The sequence below is a fragment of the Misgurnus anguillicaudatus genome, chromosome 20 (genome assembly GCF_027580225.2).
Source record: "Misgurnus anguillicaudatus chromosome 20, ASM2758022v2, whole genome shotgun sequence".
Taxonomy (NCBI): Eukaryota; Metazoa; Chordata; class Actinopteri; order Cypriniformes; family Cobitidae; genus Misgurnus; species Misgurnus anguillicaudatus.
This window is the reverse complement of record NC_073356.2, coordinates 10,383,456-10,404,695: the sequence shown is the minus strand read 5'-3', so window position 1 is coordinate 10,404,695 and position 21,240 is coordinate 10,383,456. Positions and strand designations below refer to the sequence as shown.

At 39.0% G+C, this 21,240-nt stretch overlaps 1 protein-coding gene across 1 annotated transcript in view; it reads right to left on the bottom strand.

Annotated features, from left to right (window-relative positions):
• trit1 (tRNA isopentenyltransferase 1) overlaps nucleotides 1-20,121 on the bottom strand; it is a 60,436-nt gene extending 40,315 nt beyond the window's left edge. Inside the window, exon 1 of the mRNA XM_055219976.2 lies at nucleotides 19,903-20,121. Coding sequence (XP_055075951.1) covers nucleotides 19,903-20,091 — 189 coding nt within the window. The 5' untranslated portion in view covers nucleotides 20,092-20,121. The remainder of the gene's footprint in view (nucleotides 1-19,902) is intronic.
• Between the last annotated feature and the right edge of the window lie 1,119 nt (nucleotides 20,122-21,240).

Below are 21,240 nucleotides of genomic sequence, written 5' to 3'. Positions count from 1 at the left end.
ACTTCTAGAAAGGAAAGCGAACTAAAAGCTATGTTTTATAATATAGATAATAAGCGTCTAGGTAGGTTGGTGATTGAAAAAGTTTGGGAAACTTTGTTTTGGTACCTGAACTTTTATATTAAATAAAAATGGTAACAATTAAAGGCCACTCTCAAATCTTAAAAGGTGCCTGTCCCAAAATCTCTATGATGTGGCCGTTCATGGCACTTCTGAAAGCATGTGAAGAATTTCACCTTCAAGGACATGCATGCCCAGCTACAGCTACATTCAGAGCAGTTTGCCAACTCCTCTGCCCTTGCGTGCCAATTTCGGCAAGTTAGAAAGAAACTGCTGAATTATTGAGATCCTTTCCCCTGTGTTCACCACAGGACATCCCTGCCAGGAAAATCTCAGTGGGGTGAAGGAGTAGAGCACACGAACAAAGACAGACACTTGCCCTATTCTTTCCAAAACACAACAGTAAACACTAATAAAGTTGTGTTATTAAAACCCGAAGAGGACCTTAACAATCGCCCCGGCACTTGGCAACGTACAGCTGTTGTTTTATTACTGCATGAGAAAAAAACTCGCTTTTCAGAGCCTGCCTTCTTTAACAAAATATCTTGACTTTAACTCTGTAAAAACTTGAAATTGATAACAGCTGTTTATGATCTTGAAATAAAAGTAAATGCAGAGTTCAGTTGGGTCAGTAAACACAATAAAGGTTTCTCAGTCGTCTGTATGGCAGGAAGAGTTTTTAACAGCCACATAAATGTTCATTATTGTAATGTAAGAAAACAATTCAACACTTTTGCTTGCTATATTGTTTGTGCAGTAAAACTAACAGAAAAACACCACCAATGACCATGCTACATAATAAGAAAATTCGCAAGAATTTGCCGTTTTAACCAGCACTCCACCCATGTTAATAGGGTCACCTGATAATAGCGTTATTTACACACCAAATGCGCACTCAAATTAGACCCAACCAAACTGTGCCCCAGCGCGAGTGTCCCCCCACTCTCCCAAAACCCCGGCGCACCTAACAACCTCTCTAGTGCAAGGAAATGTCAGCGCCTCACTTATAACAAGCTCAGGTGCAAGGAGTCCCTGCTGCGCACGTTCAGGTGCAAGCAAGAGTCCGAGACACGCGCATTACAAGCTACCTCGTGCAAATGAAACCGACAAGCCCTCTCATGTTAGGAAAGGTTTTTATAAAATAAAAAAAATAAAAAAATTAAATAATAGTAATAATAATAATTTGGAATAATTTGGGGGCCAAGTTAGTACAGTGAACTCATTGTCATGTTCTAGAAACCAATTTGAAATGATTTGAGCTTTGTGACATGGTGCATTATCCTGCTGGAAGTAGCCATCAGAGGATGAGTACATGGTGGTCATAAAGGGATGGACATGGTCAGAAAAAATGCTCAGGTAGGCAGCGGCTGTGGCATTTAAACGATGCCCAATTGGCACTAAGGGGCCTAAAGTGTGCCAAGAAAACATCCCCCACACCATTACACCACCACCAGCCTGCACAGTTGTAACAAGACATGATGGATCAATGTTCTCATTCTGTTTACGGCAAATTCTGACTCTGCCATCTGAATGTCTCAACAGAAATCGAGACTCATCAGACCAGGCAACATTTTTCCAGTCTTTAACTGTCCAATTTTGGTGAGCTTGTGCAAATTTTAGCCTCTTTTTCATATTTGTAGTGGAGATGAGTGGTACCCGGTGGGGTCTTTTGCTGTTGTAGCCCATCCGCCTCAAGGTTGTGCGTGTTGTGGCTTCACAAATGCTTTGCTGCATACCTCGGGTATGTTATTTCAGTCAAAGTTGCTCTTCTATCACCTTGAATCAGTCGTTCCTAATAATCCTTAAGGTGAGTGTAGTTATAGTTTCACAACTATGTGTTGTGAAACTATAATGGGCAAACATGCCAACTATCGTCATGAAGGTCTGCTATCAGCCATATGTTTGACTATCCTCACTAAAGATGCACTGATTCAATGGCCAGAGTTCGGAATAGGCCGATTTTATGCATGATCGGCCAAGACCGGTAACTGGCTGGTCAGTCTCACGTCATTCCAATTCAGAGACGTCTTTTTATTGGCAGCTGCGCAAGCAAAAACGTCACAGCCACACTTGCAGTGGAAGTAGCTTTTTGAGCCAAAATCCAACAGTTGCACTAATTTTAATTTAATACGTACCTGGAAACGTGATCCGTTTTACATAAAGACCGTTACCCAAACCGCCCGTGCAGTCCGACCATGCCTATATTGATTCCTGCTCTGCATCTGCAAATAGCCGTTGATATTATTCCACCAGTTCACCTGCCCGTGTGCAGGACGCTGCTCAGGGGTGCATTTCCTAAACAACGACATAACTCACCACTAAACCACCATAGTTACGATGCATAGTTAGAGAAACTAACTAGCTTGTCACAACGGTTTCCCAAAAACATAGTAACTGGGTTCAAATGATAGATGTGGGACAATGTTAGTTCAACAATATAGTTGATGATGTGATAATCTGTTCAGATCGATTTAATGTCAGATTATGTCAATGTCAGTGTGAGTTTGAGAGCACTTTAATTTGAGATCTTTTCAAATGAAAGATCATCATGTACTTTAATGCAGTTTGGGAAAAAGTACAATGTTAAATAATTTCTTCGAAGAAAAAATATTTTTTTTAAAGAAAAGTAGATTTTTGTTTGTAGCCTATACAGGGCTTGACATAAACTTTTTGAGGAACTTGTCCTTCGGACAAGTAAATTTATGTTTCACTTGTCCATGCACAAAAGTCACTTGTCCGGGTAAAGATTTATAATATAATGTATTTTTTGTGTTTTGCTAATCAGTGGCGGAGCAAGGGATTTTCAGTGGTGGCCAGGCAGGGGCCAGCAGTTACTCTGGGGTGGCACATAAAATCTCTATCATCCAACCTTAAAATACTATTAAGTATTATAGGTGTGTTAATCACAATGATGTATAACATACAATTGCTACAATACTTTAATTTTAATTAAAATGAATTGAGACTAACATACAATTTATAGTCATAATTCAACCTCATGTTTTTTCAACTATTTAATCAAATAAAACTTTTGAAATTTACTTTGAAACCAGAATTTATATTTCCATTGCTGAAAAAACTATAGAGTCCAGAAAATCACGTGAATTTTGTAGGCCACTGAAATTAATTTGGCTGCTTCTTGCTACTCTTTCTGAAGAAGGATGCTATATCTGCTGCCTTTCTCTTCATTTTTCCCACATTTCAATGATTGTCTGACATAAAAACACTAAAGCAAAACATTAAAACATTACCATGTTTTAAAAAAACTTATTAGGGTAAATGTATCTAAATTATCTGTTATATATACAATCAATCTTAATAGCAATTTACGCTGTAATGTTTGTGTGGAATTTTTGAATACAGTTACGAACTCTGTCAGATTCAAACGGTTGTCGCGCGGCAGGCACACACATTGACGCGCTGGAAGAGAGATTCTCATTATAAAACAGATTCTTAAACAAGATTTTAAGCCCATTATGTGTTTTTACCGAACTTTAGAAGAGAAAAAATAGGGACTTAAATCGCCTTTTTTGACACACAGGGATGAAAACTCGGTTGAAGTGCCTATCATTTATATATTCACCCTGGAGCCTGAAGAAAGATCACTCTCTACTCCATGCCGTCCCGCGACTCCCGCCCCTCCGTGTTTGTTTGGCCATCAGGTTTCATGCGCAATTACAATAAACAGTAAGGTGTAAATGTGTGTGTGTGTGTGTGTGTGTGTGTGTGTGTATGTATGTGTGTGTGTCGACGCGCTGCGATCTCTGTTCAATATTTCGCTCGGTGTTTGCGTTGCGTGTTCTGCTCTGTCGTTAATGGCACATAACGTTAAGTAACATTGTTTGAAATTTAACTTGTCCAGTCGGACAACTAATTTTCTCTTACACTTGTCCTTCAAAAAATCCACTTGTCCCGGACAAGCGGACAAGCCTTAATGTCGAGCCCTGCTATATGCTGTCAATTATACTTAAAAAGAAAATCAGAATCTGCAAATATCCGTATCGGCAGGTCACACCTACAGAAAAATCAGAAATCGGTCAAGAAAATTGCAAACGGTACATCTATAATCGTCACAGCCCTATTGGAGCCCTCTCTATTTTTCCAATTATAGGGTTGTATAGGGCCCCTTTGAGCACCCATCCAGGACAAAGCTACAATGACATAAGAGAAAAAGACTGTGAATGTGTGTGGTACGTACAGACAGAAGGCCCTGTGAATTCTGAGCCTGGTCATGTGGCTCTTATTTGGGGCCACGTTTCTTAAGTGCCGCCAGCATTAGCAGGTTTTGTTCCCTGCACCCGTTCATTACCCCCTTTTTTAAGCCTTGTACCAGCTTCACTGATACACAGCCCACCCTGAGCTCCAGGCAGACAGCTCGTCCCTTCTGTTCTCAATTTCCATTCTCGAATCGCTCTCTCTCTTTCTGTCTTCACACCAACATGACATGAACAAAAACAAGATAAAGCCACAAGTACAGTTTTGAAAATATTAAGTTTAAGCAAAGTTGCATTATCTGTTATTTTTTAGTGAACGATGCTTTTACTAGAAAAAAATAAACACTATATATGCTAAATAGGCTCAAAATATAAATCCCTTCACAAACCGATTGATTCGCTTTAAAAGACATCCTTCCTGTCCTCCTTTTTTTTCTCTGGTTGACAGTGCACTGATGAAATCTTGCTGTTTTGGTCTGATGTTCCTCCACTGTCTTGTACGACAAGCATCTAACCCCATGCGGCAGAACCCAACCCCATGAGGTTGCCTAAATGTGTGGATGAACATGTTTCTAGAACGCCAGTGTTTAATTGAAAGTCATTATTGATGAGGACTACTGGTCTGCAGAGAAAAGGAGCAGAAAGACCAAACAAAACAGGAATGAAGCAACATTAAACTGTGGTTGGTTTTACAAATGAGAATCCCAGAACTTGTGCTACACAAGACGCTGAAAAACAGAAAAGGGAAACAGGCACGACACAGTGGTCACAAGGCGGTGTGCTCATCCACCACAGCACCAATGGGAAAAGGACAATTTCTCTTTGTGTGAGACTGTGTGAACGACTGAGTGTGTATATTAAAAAAAGAGAAAATGAAGGGGGGCCAGGGAAACGGGGGTGAATTAAAAGAAAAGGGGGTAGTGAATCCAGTGACCCACCCTGCTACAATCAGACGAGTATCCAGACAATGGCTTTAGTGTTGATCCACACAGTACCTCAGGCCATGCACGAGACAGCTGCTCCCCACTATTCATGAAGGAGGAGGGGGCGTCTGATGGAAAGACCTAACAACGACCAAGTGACAGTATGACCGAAAGCAAGCCTGACACATCAAACATAGGCTACAAATGTCCCCTGTCTGAAACCTAAACTAACAACACAAACTATGATTTATTCTAATAATAAAACGGAGTATAAAAAGTAAGGAAAATGCAAGTTGGGCTTGCCAAATGCAATACTTGACAGATGGTTGCCAAGTGATCCAGGTCAAAGCAGCCCACCTTCAAGTCTCAATGACATTCTGGTCTCTAGAATCCAGTCCAGTCCTCGCGACTAGGGGTGCACCGAAATTTCGGTCGCAGAAAATTTCTGCCGAAAATGGCATTATCGGTTTCGGGCCGAAATAAAAAATCCAACTGAAAATGAATGTCAAACGCGCCCCTCCCATCTGTGCGGTAGCGCTTGGGTTTCACTCACGGTGATCAGTCGTCACCCATCCCTCCCCTTCGTGCTCAAGCAGGTTTCACTCACGGTCGAGTTGTTTGCACGCGTCTGCAAAGATTAAGCATGTCTTGATGTGTAAACTTTAGAGAGAGTCGCTGTAATGTGTCTCATACTGTAATCAATTAACATACATTTGGCGAATAAAGCAATGAAACACATCGTAACGTTTTTATGTGGAGCAACTGTTGCGCTGTTTGAGATTCACCCTCCTTCTCTGTGTGTGCGCGCGTTTAAGTGCCCTTAAAGGCAGAGTCCACGATGTTTGAAAGCCAATGTTGATATTTGAAATCACCTAAACAAACACGCCCCTACCCCAATAGAATCTGGACCTTCTGTTGATAGACAGACACACATACGCAACCCGGCAAGGATGTCGGTTAGTAGACACGCTCCTTACTGCTGATTGGCTATAAGTGTGTTTTGGTAGTCGGCCCGTCTCCTTTTCCAAAGCGTTTTTCAAACATCGTGGACTCCGCCTTTAATAGTGCAAAAAAAAGCAAGCAAACATAAAATCTCTCTGTTATTGATAGGGCACATATAAATAAAATTAGAGATCGACCGATACTCATTTTTTAAACCGATGCCAATAACAAATATTTGGATGCTTATGTGCCCGATAACCGATATGCTAAACCGATTTTTATTTACTGTTATATTTCTGTTTTTGACATAATAATTACTACAACACTACTGAACTGAACAAACCCTTATAATAATAATCATCATCACAATCACTCCCTCTTTGCATACAAAGTAATAAATAGAGGGGTCTGAAAGAGTGAAGAATAATATTAATTTAATGAATAATGTAGAAACTATATTCCCAATACATGGACCATTCCAAACACCCCTATCATTTCTTCAGAAATGGACTGATCCAAAGGTCGCGCTGGGGTTGGCAGCGGGAGAGAGAGAAAAGTATAGCGGAGTTGGCTGCTTGTTATACAAAGTTTATAGAGTAAAACAGGTGGATTAAGTGCCTTTTTTGGGATATAATATGGTTGTTTTGACCAGCAACATGTAGCCTTTAGCAGTCCAACAAGTAGTTAGCAAAGAGGTTTTACAAAAATATCACTGACTGGAATACTACATTCAGGAAAGTAACAAACAAAACGGCTTATATATCACTGAATTTCTTAACTGGTAATGTTATTTAATGTCAGAATAATTAATATTTTGTTGTTATAGCTTATGAAATGGCTGTTGACAACGCTGTTATCTATGCATTTACTCGCGCATTAACTGTATCAAACTGTGATCGCTTGCGGAGGTAATAAATAATTTATTAATATCCACAGACATTTATATAGATATTTTAGCAAAATAATGTTTATCTGGTAAATGTTAATATAACTTAGGGTAAATCTTGTTAAAAGCTTCAGCCTTCAACCCCGGTAAGTGAACAGCACGTGATTTTGTGAGTTCGTCTCTATTCTTGGACAAGCTGCATATATTGCTTTTAATATATCAACTTATTTAACATAACATACATTAATGCACAAATAAGATGTGTTATAAATGCCTCATATGTAGGGCTGTGCCGGTTTCAGAATTGGTGATGACGGTTATGACGTGAGTCAAATGTGACGGTTCGTCACATAACCGTCTGGGGGGGGGTGCGCTTGTTTAAATGCTTGTGGATTGACGCGAAAGTGTAATTTTACCATAAAATCATGAATGTGATGCCAAGTGTGTTTTAAACAGTAATGACTTTGAGAAATTTAACAGAAAGCAATTAAATATTTAAAAAACACTCTCTGTCCAGCATATATGAATCCTCTATCTATCATTATCTTAATAATCTTCAGAGAAACAGATTTGTGCCATGGGCTTTTAATGTCTATAATTGTGTCTATATCTGTCATTACACGGACCAGAACAGAACGAAAACAATGTGGATTAAAAAGCGTCTTGAAGAGGTTTTGCTCATAAATGCATGTAAAATAAAGTAATGTGAACTTGAGATAGTTATACTGCTATTAAACTGCGCCATATGCGCTGCAAACGCAGCCGGTTTAAAAGCACAATGGCCACGCGCGGCAAACGCTCTCCGCATACGCGCTCCTCAGTGCTCATGCTTGCGATGTGAAACCAGCATTTGAATAAACTAAACACTGATTAGCTACGTGCTCTACGTTTATTTCCAATTAACAGCAAGACAACTAGCAGTGAATGTGCTTTCAGGAGAGTTAGTAGATTAACATGGGAGGATTTGAACTTGAAAAGCGGGGCGGAGCCTTTCCGCGGTTAAAACATCTTATGGTCGTTCATGTTTATTTGATTCTATAAATGAACTAGAAGGAAGAGATGATTTGAAAGGTGAGACTTTGATTAATATGTTTAATCTCAAAAGTAACCAAAAAGTGCCCTGGTCTCTCCTGTATGTCAGCGCGTTGTCAGTGTCTGCTCCGCTCTGTATTTTTCATTGCGTGACGTGATAACACGGTGGGGGCGTGTAACACAGACAGACTGTTGACAATTGTTTTAATTAGTATTTAAACATTCTTTATGATATATATTTTTTAATATTTTAATAACACTGTTTTGTCGGTTATAGAGTTCTAATGACGGTGTTCAACTATAACCGTCGGTCTCACGGTTATATAATAACCGTCACACCCCTACTCATATGCAAAGTAAGTACACTCAAAAACCTTTTAATGAAGTCGCGTCACTCCGCCGTCATATTTGCTGTGCACAGCGCTGCTGCTGCTGCTGTGAGCTCCTCTCCTCAGATGCGTCCAGCGCGCAATTCTCAATTCTCTCGTTTATCGGTCAATCCGATATTACAAAACCGATATCCGATCATCGGAAAATGCTCAAATATCGGGGAAAATATCGGAAAACAGATATATCGGTCGATCTCTAAATAAAATCGTCTCCACAGTATTCTTTTTCTAATAAAAATATTTGTTTATGTCTTAAGTGTATGTAGAGATTACAGTCAGATTAACCTACTGAAGTCTGTGTCATTAATGTTAATCAAACAACCCATGAAAAAGAGACAAATAGCTCTACAAATAATAATATATTTAATTTATTGTGTTATGATTCATTTAATTTGATTTCTGTACCTAATGCTAATTTCAGACCTTATTAATGTACAACTCTGTTCTTTTTTGTAAATGTTTGCAATTTCTTTTTTGTTTATTAGATTTTTCCCACCTGCTTTTTGCTGATCCGAAAAATAATCTGATCTGTGCCTTAAAAAACTGTAATGTGATCCGAACTGTGAGTTTTTTATCAGTCACACACCCCTAGTAAAGTTAGTACACAGTGATAGCCAAAATGCAATTGTACTAATAATTGGCAAAATAATTTCTTTCGGTGTTTCGGTTTTTCGGCCTTGGTTTCCTTTTTTCGGTTTTCGGCGAAGAATTTTCATTTCGGTGCATCCCTAATAAATATTGATGTCGACTAATTATTAGCGTCGACGCAGTCAATTGTTTGACCAATCGCAACAGCTCTAGAACATATATCTGCAAGTTTGTTGCAAATGAACAGTTTCTGCAAATAAGTAACGTGTGGGGTGAAAGCCATTGAGGGAAGACCGAGCAACAATTCAAAGATTGCTATAGAGTGGAAACTATCAACTTCAATTTTTCACCCTTCAGTTTCAACACTCCATAGTCAAAGGCTTTAATACTTCCAGTATCTCCTGCACCTTTTCATCCCTTCTTCCTCCTCTCTCCCAAAAGTTGCTTAGTAAATCTAGCAAAATAAATCATTCATGATGTCGTTTTCCCCATCACTTTAGCGCAATCATATTGTCATCATGGAGGAAGCTTTCGCAATCGCCCAGTGCTGCACTCAACGCCCCACCCACATCTCAACTCTTTTCCTCACCTTCTTTCTTTAGTTTTGTTTCTAGGAAGGTAGATCAAAGGGAACGTTAAAAGTACAGCAGGGTGCCAAAAGAGATGAGCAACTCAGACTGCGTCAAGAGACCAGTTTAGGAGTTTAACTGGATGGCAGGCAGATCTTAGGCTCTGGCAAGGTTGCTTATGCGCTGGGTTGAACACAGACATTACAGCGGGCATGTGCTCTGCCGCCAGTCCTAGACGGCCAGACAGACAGACACACACACATATGGATTTTTATCCACTTAACTCAAATTGAATTTAGCTGCTCGTGTGTTTGGCAAAAGAGGGAAATAGTTTCTTCCAAAAGCATTTAACGCATGAGCAAACGCAGACATACTGGCTCAATCACTCAATGCATAAAGAGCAACATTAAACCCACTTCTCCTGAACCATCTCCATCTTTGTGTTGTTATTAAACAATCTGAAAGAGAATAAACCTGCAGATATTTATAATTGGTTTGATCTTTTGGTGGTCTACGCAAGTGCAGGAAAAACATAAAACACTGGTCTAATTTAAATGTACATTTTTAGTCTGATGATCCCTCGTATGGCACACATGGATGTTTCCACACACTTCTGTTATTTTATTTTAAATTCAAAATCTTACACAGTGCTATTCATATCAGTGAATGTGTGAAAAGTGTGAAACTAAGATGACAGAATTGGCGATGTCTGCCTCTAAATGCAGTTTTAAAGTTTAAAGTTACTTTAACTGATCAACACAAATACAAAGCGGCATAATACAACTGATTGCTTAGCAAAATTAAAACCACTTTAAATTAGTGCTGCACAGTAAAATTGCATGCGATAGTCATGCGTATCTCGTCAATAAAGCCGGTTCCTTGATAAGGCGATTTTTCTACTAATCAAGAAACTGGCTTTACTGACGAGATGCGCATGACAATCACATGCGATTTATCGTGCAGCCCTACTTTAAATAAAAACCTTTAAAGGTTTTTTCTTTGTGTATATCCGCACCGTGGATGAGGGAGTTGTAGCCAATGTAACGCCGGTGGATTTACGGTTCGTCCAAATACCTCCCCTTCCCCTACATTTTTGCCCTAATGGCGCTTTTCCATTGCATAGTACTCCATGGTTTGGTTTAGTTTGGGTCGGGTCAGCTTACTTTTGGGAGCTTTTCCACTGGGTGCAGTACGTAGTACCCGATACTTTTTTTGTACCACCTCGATTGGGGTTCCAAGCGACCCGAGCTGATACCAAACGTGACGCAAAAACACTGTAGATCACTGATTAGACGTGTCGACGCTGCGCGTGATGTAGGTGAGCACGTTTGCTACGCTAATTTCCATATAGTGGTGCCCCATTTCATAGGGAAAGACTTTAACCCCCACTCCCCTCGTTGAGGGGACTTTATTGTCGAGGGCACACAAAACCAAGTGGAAGTTTTAAGGGGGTAGAAATGGGACGGGCCCTTATTGTTGACTGACCGAAAACTTGACTTTCATTTGGGCATTTAGATATGCAAGTTTTTTTATCAACAATATCTGCATGAAACACTATAAACATGACAATCATCTGCAGACTCACCATCTCGTTTCAGCATTTCCTTTATGTTATTACAGACAGTCTGCTTTGTTAACCTCCTAAGACCTTGTGTGTCCACATATTTTTTTGTTTTTTGCACCATAATATTTAATTCTGTGTAACTGGAATGGTCATGGTCAAAGAAAAATATTTGTTTTTTATATTTATTTGTTCTTCCGAACCCCAAATAGCCAGAAGAAATCTAAAATGCAAGCCAAACTAAAGCTCGGGTCTAAGGAGGTGAACAGCTTTTTGTTTGCACTGTGTGAGCTAAACATATTCGTTCAGTACTTTTTTCTCGCATTTTTTTTCTACATATTTTCAGCCAAGGAACACACAGGATATAATGGAAGTTGTTATGGATACCATTTATTCTTGTTCTGAAATGATGCCAAAATCAAAATGAGCTAAAATAGTGATTAATTCCCTTTCATACTTTATAGATACTAGGGATATGCATTTATGTCATTTTTTCATTTTTATTAATCCATAGGTCAGAAGAACGAGTACTCAATTAACTGGGGGCGGGGCAATCAAAAGGGGCGGGCGTACACATCATGGTGAAAATGAAAATATTTTTATTAAAAACTTTTTTGTAAATATATTAATTTTGAAAAAACTATGACAGAACAATGAACACATACTAGATTATTAATGAATTAAATGTTTTTAACAAAAACCTTTTACAGGAATAGCTGCATGATGAAGTGAAACTAAAGGGTTAAGTTAATATACACAAACCGAAGCACTTTCTATATGACGCACTCTACATAATATTAAGCCTTTATAAAACATAAATGTACAACGTGCATCTATCTGCATAAAATGCAAGACTTCAACAAAGTTTTCAACTAAGTTATGTACAGAAAGTTTAACTCCCTTTGTGGATGTGCATCATAAACAGCGCGCTTTTAAACACGTCCAGTCAAAGCACAAGCTTCATAACATTAAGCAGCTTTAAGTCTTTTGCTATCATTTTAGCGATTAGCTGTGTTGTGTCATCCCCTTACCTGTTCTCAGTCAAGATGTAATGTTAATGCTCGTATGGCTCTCTGGTATCTCTTGACATTTTATGTTTAAATATGAGATGATAACCCATTGAACTTTTGACGGCGCTGTACATTATGCACCTGACTGACTGTATTTCCAAAAATCACAGCATCCTTTTAAACCTATAGTTTCTCAGTGATGTGAGGTGTGGCCGGCTTCACGGGATCGGCGGGCTGCCGCGCATGGTGCGGATTGGCGGGTTGCTGCGGGTGTGCGGAATTATCTGTTTGTTTCCATCCAAATGCCGCCATATCCACAATAAATTAATAAATCGAGTACTCGTGCCCATCCCTAATAGATACATGTTAATTTAACTACTTGTATATTATTGAAACCTAAATTTCATTTCATTAAAGGATTAGTCCATTTTCTTAAAAATCCAGATAATTTACTCACCACCATGTCATCCAAAATGTTGATGTCTTTCTTTGTTCAGTTAAGAGGAAATTATGTGTTTTGAGGAAAACATTTCAGGATTTTTCTCATTTTAATGGACTTTAATGGATACCAACACTTAACGGTTTTAATGCAGTTTAAAATTGCAGTTTCAACAGAGTTTCAAAGGACTCTAAACGATACCAAACGAGGCATAAGGGTCTTATCTAGCAAAACGATTGTCATTTTTGACAAGAAAAATAAAAATATACACTTTTAAACCACAACTTCTCGTCTATCTCCGGTCCTGTGACGCGCCAGCGCGACTTCACGCAATACGTCATCACGTCAAGAGGTCACAGATGACGTATGCGAAACTACGCCCCAGTGTTTACAAGTGTGGAGAAAGAGGACCGTTCCGATGTTGTTGTATGTCAAAAGACACTAATTAATGTCTTTGTGTCAGTTTATTGTTTAAAATGGTTTGCAAATGTGCGTTTCATATATGTAACACGTGACCTTTCCACGTTACGCAATTTCGTGAGGTCACACTGGCGCGTCACAGGACCAGAGATAGACGAGAAGTTGTGGTTTAAAAGTGCATATTTTTTATTTTTCTTGCCAAAAATGACAATTGTTTCCCTAGATAAGACCCTTATGCCTCGTTTGAGATCATTTAGAGTCCTTTGAAACTGCAATTTTAAACTGCATTAAAACTGTTAAGTGTTGGGGTCCATTAAAGTCCATTAAAATTAGAAAAATCCTCAAAAAAAAAGAATTTCTTCTTGACTGAACAAAGAAAGACATCAACATTTTGGATGGCATGGTGGTGAGTAAATTATCTGGATTTTTTTTAAAGAAAATGGACTAATCCTTTAAGACACTGGTGTGTTCTGTATTGACCGAGGATCTGTAAATTTGCACTTAACAAGCCTAAACAATGTTCAATTTATTTATTTATTTTAAAATATATATTTAGCTTGTGTTAATCTATTTCTCATAATGGGAAAGACATGTAGCACCTCACGTTCTACCTCAGTGCACCTCATTTCTGGATTTAAATTATAATTTTATTTTAATGAACAAAGGCGGTAAAACTGCATACCGCAGTAGTAAGCCATGCAAAATCACGACAAGGAAAATTCCTTCAGCCATACCATCTAGCATACTAAAATATTTTTTGTCTGAAAAATAAGGTCATTACTGTATGGAGAACTACTGAGTGCCCTATGTTAATAGCTGAAATTCAGAACAACTGGCTTACACACTTTTAGCACGTCATTGTATCTCAGACGCTACAGCGTGGGTGTTTGTACAGGCTCTTTCGATTGGCGTCTTATTACTAACTAATCCATGTTATCATGATACCCTTAAACCTTTTAGATTGCTTTTATGATGATCAAAAGCTGACGCCAGCAAGTAGTAGTAAGAATTGGTTCTGCATCATTAAGCTCAAACACACGCAAAACTCCATCAATAACCATTTGGTTAACAACATCTAAACTTTTGCTGTTCTGAATGAGCTATTAAAAGGCTACCGGGACCTCATGTGAAAGGTGGGGTTCTCTATACATCTAAAGTCTTTCTGCCTTTTCTCTTTCTCTTACTGCGCTTTACAACCTCAATGACCCTGGCCCTGGTTCCCACGAGTGGTTTGTCAACACAAGGTCCACTGAATCTTGACCTTTCATGTCACGTCTCTGCTTGCTCCAGTGTCAAGACCGTGGGTATTTGCTGATCAGATCATTATTCAAACATTCAATCCTAAACAGACTACATCTACAATTGGTCGCTCTCTGTGCTCAGTCCTATTCTGCCCTTCTGTACAGTACTGCCATTCAAAACGTAAATGGTCTCCTGTGTAAGCCCCATGGCTGCTGAATGGTGAATAATGTTTAATGAAAGCTACTGGGCACAATAGGCATGTAGGCACCAATTCAGCACGCTCATAGGAGCCTGCCAATAGCTTGCCGGCAACAGTCCAGTACAAATCGCATTTTTAACATGTGAACAAATGCAATACTTATCAATATACTCTACAAAGGCATAAAACGCACATTTACACCAGCTAATATCTTGTTCCAGTGACCAAAAAAATTTGTGAGTAGTTTTACCAAACCACGAGTTGAAACAACCCAGAGTGCAATTATTTAGTGTGTATGACCAAAATCTGTTTTGTAACTTGAACAGCAAAAAAAAAAACAAGTTTGCAAACCAAATTAAAATGACATGCACAGAAATAGATAGATAAACAAAGAGGAGTATTGTGTACAACTGCATCTAAATTTACCCATGCACAGATCTGTCAAATGGCAACTATGATTAATGTTTATCCCCTGCCATACTATCAGACCATAAACACTGCTTGTCAATTTAATTTGACAATTTTCCACATCCCGAATCAGTTTAAATGTATGATTTTATTGAGCCAAATTTAAGAACAAAAAAGATTTTTACAGAACACAATAAACAGGCCAAAATGCAAATGAGGCATCAAATCTTCACTAAGCCCACCCTGTGAGATCACAAGCCTTTCTTTCGAAGGGTCCTGGGAGCACAAAAGTGGTCCGGTCGAGGCAAGAACCTTTTATCTAACGCACTTGTGAAGTTTGTGATTTACTAGTAAATTACTGGCAATCTTTCAACCTCTCTTACTGGTAAATTGGCAGCACCGATTTACCAGATATGTTCTGTTCACACATGATCTGTTAACTCCAATTTACCAATAATTTACCAGTAAAGACTGTATAACCTCATTCACACAGGACTTTGGTCCCAAAAAAATTCGTAAAATTGGCAGAGAGGCTTTTGTGTGACGGCAAACACATTCCGTAAATGTTCTGGGATCGCTCCCAGAAAGAGGACCTAGTAACATTGCCGTAACATACATGGAAAGCATTGTGTGCGAACAAGATGTAGAAACAATGCCGTGAGGGGCAGCATGACAGAACAGTGCATCACGCGCTTTAAACTTCAGACGCTGTGGAAAAAACCTACCAAGTGCAGGACTTTAAAGAGCCGCTAACCTAAGTGTTTTAGCAATATAGAAATAGTCTCTGGTATCCCCAGAATGTGTCTGTAAAGTTTCAGCTCAAAATACACCATTTTATTATACGATGTTGAACATGGCCATTTGTGGCTGCAATGAAAAACGCGCTGTTTTTGTGTGTGTCTTTAAATCAAGCGTGCTGCACAAGCCCTTAAGAATGAAGCCAAAACGTCTCGATCGCCCCCCAGTGACTGGTCCCAGTATAGGTCATAAGCCCGCCTCCCCATGTTATTCAATGGGACTTGAGAGCAACTAAACAATTTTATTACATTTCAATTATCTTTTTTCCGAGCCTGGTTTCTTTCATTTACTGTAGTTTTTATCACGCTGATGTAAATTCAAATGTTTGTTTTTAGTTTGTGTTTAGTTAGTAATTTAATTATATAAAAACGATGGTGTCACGTCATGATTGACAGTTATGATATCGTGTGATATGCGCATTCTGCGAGGGCGAGGTCTTGATTTCGCGGCTTTACTTCCTGCTCACTACTACGCAGGACTGGTCCCGAAATCGCTACTGCGCAGACTGGTGGCTTTACTTTTCACCAAGGGAAAAGAGCGAACAGGCGTCGTCCATCTTTTTTAACAGTCTATGCTTTAAATGCAAAGAAACTTCGTAAGAACCTTCGCATAAGGTTGAACTACACGCTCATAAGGCAGAGTCTGTGAGAGGTCATGGGTGGGCATAATTAATGTGACATCACACTGCTAGGGGATCCTCAAGGGCCTGTTTTGTGTGATTGCTGTGGTTTAAAGGAGATTACACAAAAAAAGAGATGAATTTGTATAAACAGGATGTTTTTTGAATACACACAGCCGACTCATTTTCTGCTGAACACATTTTCTAAAACACATTTAAAGGTGCCTTTTTTAGGTTGGGGGCTTTAAATACCAGACATGGGGACTTGTGACTCGGAACTTGACTTGAGACACGATGACTTGAATGACTTGAGTGTTAATCACATCATGTTTTCAGTTTGAATATAAAATATCTAAACTATTTTAAAAAATAAAGTTGACCCAGCTGGAGCGCAGGCTGAGAATGGTGTTGTCATGACTGAATCATCAGTCATGCCCTCTCGTACCTTACGCATACCACGCCCACTTAGAACAGATATCAACATGTCAGCCGGAGGGGTCCCGAGGGTCATCGCCTTCGGCTTAAACAAGATGGCAAAAGACGAACAGTGCGTTGCAAGACATGCAACATTAAAATCATGGGCAGCCAGACGACAACCTCCAATTTTGACCCGTCATTTGAAGAGCCATTCTGCCCAGTAAGTGCTTGTCAATTTGTTAATATCTGGTTAGTTGGTAATATCTGGTTACCTAACCATAGCTAATGTAATAATAGCTAAAGTAGCCATTAACCCTCATCATACCGTGTTGGGGACAAATGTGGGCAAAATAAGTTTAATTTATTTTTTAAAAATACTTCCCTTGATCTGAGGGGTACGAGACTTGGCTACTTTTTCTAAGTTTGTCACCTGAACACAAACACAGAAAAATGACTGGATTCTTACAATTGTAAGGGCCGGTTTACATATCGTGTCTTTTGCACGCTCAAGTTCATTATTTTAAATGTTGGCGCAGGAACGGAAGAGATTACAATTTTGTTTAATTCCATGATGTATTTTACTGAACATGAGTATTTCTTTATATAAGATCTTTATTAAGATCAGATTCTGCAGGTAAAATTACAATAATAAGGTGACTTGACTTGGACTTGACCCATTACAGGACTTGACTTGACTTAGCCTGTGACTCGACTTGAATTGACTTGCCCAAGAAAAAAAATACTTGGGACTTACTTGAGACTTGAAGGTTCAGACTTGAGACTTACTTGAGACTTGCACATGTGTGACTTGGTCCCATCTCTGTTAAATACGTGTCCTTAAGGGATTTTTATGGTATGTGTGTGAAAGCACGCACAGATTCTGGAAAATTATTGGCAGTGTGAATGAACCAAAAATCAAACTATCAATCCCAGAAGCATTTTCCATGTATTTTCTGTAATTTCTGTGTGAAAAGGACTTGTTTGAAAGGGACCCATTTCTTTAATGCCTTCTCTGGGCCATAAAGGCAGGGTGCATGATATCTCTGAAAGCCTATGTTGACATTTGAAATCACCTAAACTAGGGATGTTAACAATTAATCGATCTTCGATTAATTGTCGATAAGAATTAAATCGACAAAAATTAACGATTGTCGACAAAGCAAGCATGTGTGTCCGGCGCCTGCGCAAAGCACATACACAGCTGGTGAAAAAATTAAACAAGCGCAAAGAAGTTAAACTAGCCATGATCACAACGATGCTTGATGCCAAACACTCACTTGGGCTTTATAACCTCATTCGAGACGAGGCTGGCTGCTAACGCAACGAAATGGCATCGGCAGTGGATCTGAGAGGTTCCGATGCCGAAAATCTAAACACAGTTAAAATACTGAAAGCAAAGACCCTCTTCAGGGAAGCCTGCAAGATTAGCATAGCAACGCTGCTAACGCTGCTTTACACAGGGAAGGAGACCAGAAGCCGTTTTTAATAAACAGATTAAAATGTAAAACTTACAATCTGGCAAGAAACTGTTAAATTTAAACTGTAACTGACTGTCGTTACACTCTGAACGCCCACAACACATATCATTGATCATCATCATTACTGGCTGAGGCGCTACACGCTAAACGGTTTTTCTAATGGAAGGTTAAAGTCTTCATAATAAGCATCTTTGCTGAAAGTACGCCGCAGGTCTAAACTCTAAAGCTGAGGTGACGACGGGAAAAATGCCCTTTGTGTGCTTCTTGGATATAATTACAACAAGTGATGTATCAACGACTCAGAAAGCAAGGTGAACAACTAGAAAAATAACACTTGATGATAATGAAAACTTATTTTGTCATGGACGCACAGACTTTCATCCGACTGTGCGGAGTGCCCGTTATGAGGTGGAGTTTACTGTGTCTATTAGTCATTATATTTCATTACGAAATTCAATTGATGATTTTTATCAAAACACCAACTACATTGACTCATTTTACAATCCCACTAGCATGTTATTTAGACAAAATAAAAACTTTTAATTCGCGTGAGGAAGCTGGCATTTTTACGCACACTTTTATGTCATTGGCTATATGTCTCTGCTGTAATGGCTTATTGCACTATTACTGTTAACGATTATTCGATTGATTGATCGTTAATTTAAATGATCATCGAATATGGGAAATTGCATATTTTGACATCCCTAACCTAAACACATACGCCCCTACCCCAATATAATTTGGACCTTCTTTTGATAGACCCGCCCCACACATACACAACCCAGGCAATGATCTCGGATAGTAGACACGCCCCTTACTGCTGATTGGTTTTAAGTGTGTTTTGTTACTCAGCCCGACTCCCTTCTCCAAAGTGTTTTTCAAAAATCATGCACCCTGCCTTTAAAGTTGCATTTCTCTTTTTGGGGGGGGGGCTCAAAAAGTTCTCAGATTTCATCAAAAATATCCTAATTTGTGCTCCAAAGATGAACGGAAAAATTACATGAGGGTGAGTAATTAATAACAACATTTTAATTCAGGGGTGAACCAACCCAACATATGGCACTCTGATAAATAAGTAAAATCCTTTTAACTATCCTATTACACAATATATATAAATGAGAATCTTTCAGTTTGGCCTCATCTATGCACATGATGATGACAAGACAAACAAGTAAAGATGGTCAACTCTGTTCCATCAAACCATCAAAGAATTTGTGTGAAAATATCAAGTCAACCAATCACTAACTAAAACAACGTGCTAATAATGGCAAAAACAGTGGGCAGGACTTTGCCTTGGCTTTATGACAAATATCCGAATCAGATCGCGTGGAAGGTTTGTCAAATATGGCGACCAGTGAAGAACACGAAGAAAAAAGTGCAAAATGAAAGAAAAATCAAACTAATTCTTAACGTATACGTTCCGCTGTGCAAAAAACATTGCGCTAAAAAGTATTATTAGCCAACGACAGCATTTTATTCTTATTTCTTTTGACGTTTGGCCTACACGTCTGCAAAATGCGACATAAAACGGATTTCGTTTAATTTCACACCTAAATCAAAGCGTTGTCAAAATGAATTACAAAACAGCAACGATTTTCACACCATTGTGCAACTCAACCATATGAAAACTGACCTGTCATTTATCAGTACCAATGTCCTTTCACGTGCCTGCCTCATTGACAACGATTATACAACAGATCGGTCAACTCACCTGCATGGAATCGGCGCTTATTATTTCCCCCTGAAGCCTTTTTCCGATCTCGATAGCCAGTTTAGACTTGCCAGTTCCAGTGGCCCCTAAAATCACAACCAAAGACGGGCTGATGCCTTTACTCAGCGCACGCTGCACACTCAAAGTGGCGGCCGCCATGACAGCAACCTCTTGGTACTCTGGAAGCATCTGCGCATGCGCGTAGTCTTGGAGGAGGGAACTGTAGCCAAGCAACTAAAACAGTTTCTATGGAAACGAAATTAGAGTAGTCGGCTTCAGCAAGAAGGACAGACATGAACGTTTCATTTAGAGATAGGACAAAAGTTTTCATAATAGGAAAAGAAAAGTATTGATGTGCGATGTGTAGAGGTATAAACACATGGTACAAAATGCATATTTTTTTTTACAAAATGCATCTCAACAAATTAGAAAATATTCCGTTTTTCTTTACTTTATCTGGTACACAAAGATTAATGTTAGATGCAATAATATTATACTAGCTAATTGTAACATCGTGACGTATTTTACACGCTTCTTTATGCAATTGTATACTACTTGATGACAATAGCACATTTTAATTGGTTAACCTTCCAGCTTTCACAACACTGTTGACTTTAGCAGGTTGACTTGTGCACCTTCTGAAAGACGCCAGTATGAATAGCTCACATCAGTCTCCATGGCAACTGTGTTCTGCACCAAGGAGAAGAGAGATGAGCGTTGCCATGGCAAAGAACGTGGTGTCACGTGGTGTCAACTAAAAGTGGCTCCCCTAAGGAAACTATTAAATCGAGTTCACACATACCCGGATAGGTGTTGACGGAAAAAAAAACCTTGCCACATAATCTGTCCTAGCTGGGCCAATATTAGTACTGTTTTAAAGAAGGATACAAAAATGGAATGACAGCCAGATCTTAAGAAAAAAATTTAATTGCAAAGAACATTTCCAACATAGTAAAAGATGTATTTTTAAAAGCATTTTACGAGTTTGCATTAACATGTAATTAGAGATAACAGTATTATATTATATATAATATAGACCGTTTCATCGGATGCACGCGCGTTGTCGCGCTAACGCGTCTGGATGGAACTTAACTTCCGGTCTCGGTTTAATGTTCTGGGGCTAGTGGCTAACCTGAACTCTGTAACAAATAACAATTAAATAACAAAAACTAACAGAAAATAACAAATGTTCTGGTTTCCTAAAGGACGAGAATTCTCTGTGAGGCAATGAGGTGGAGGATGCCTACAACAGGACCGTTGTTGTGTCGAAGTCTGTTCCCCGTAGTGTTCCCCCTATTTTTCCCTTCAGTGTAGTGTTTTTATGGCGTTTTTATCACG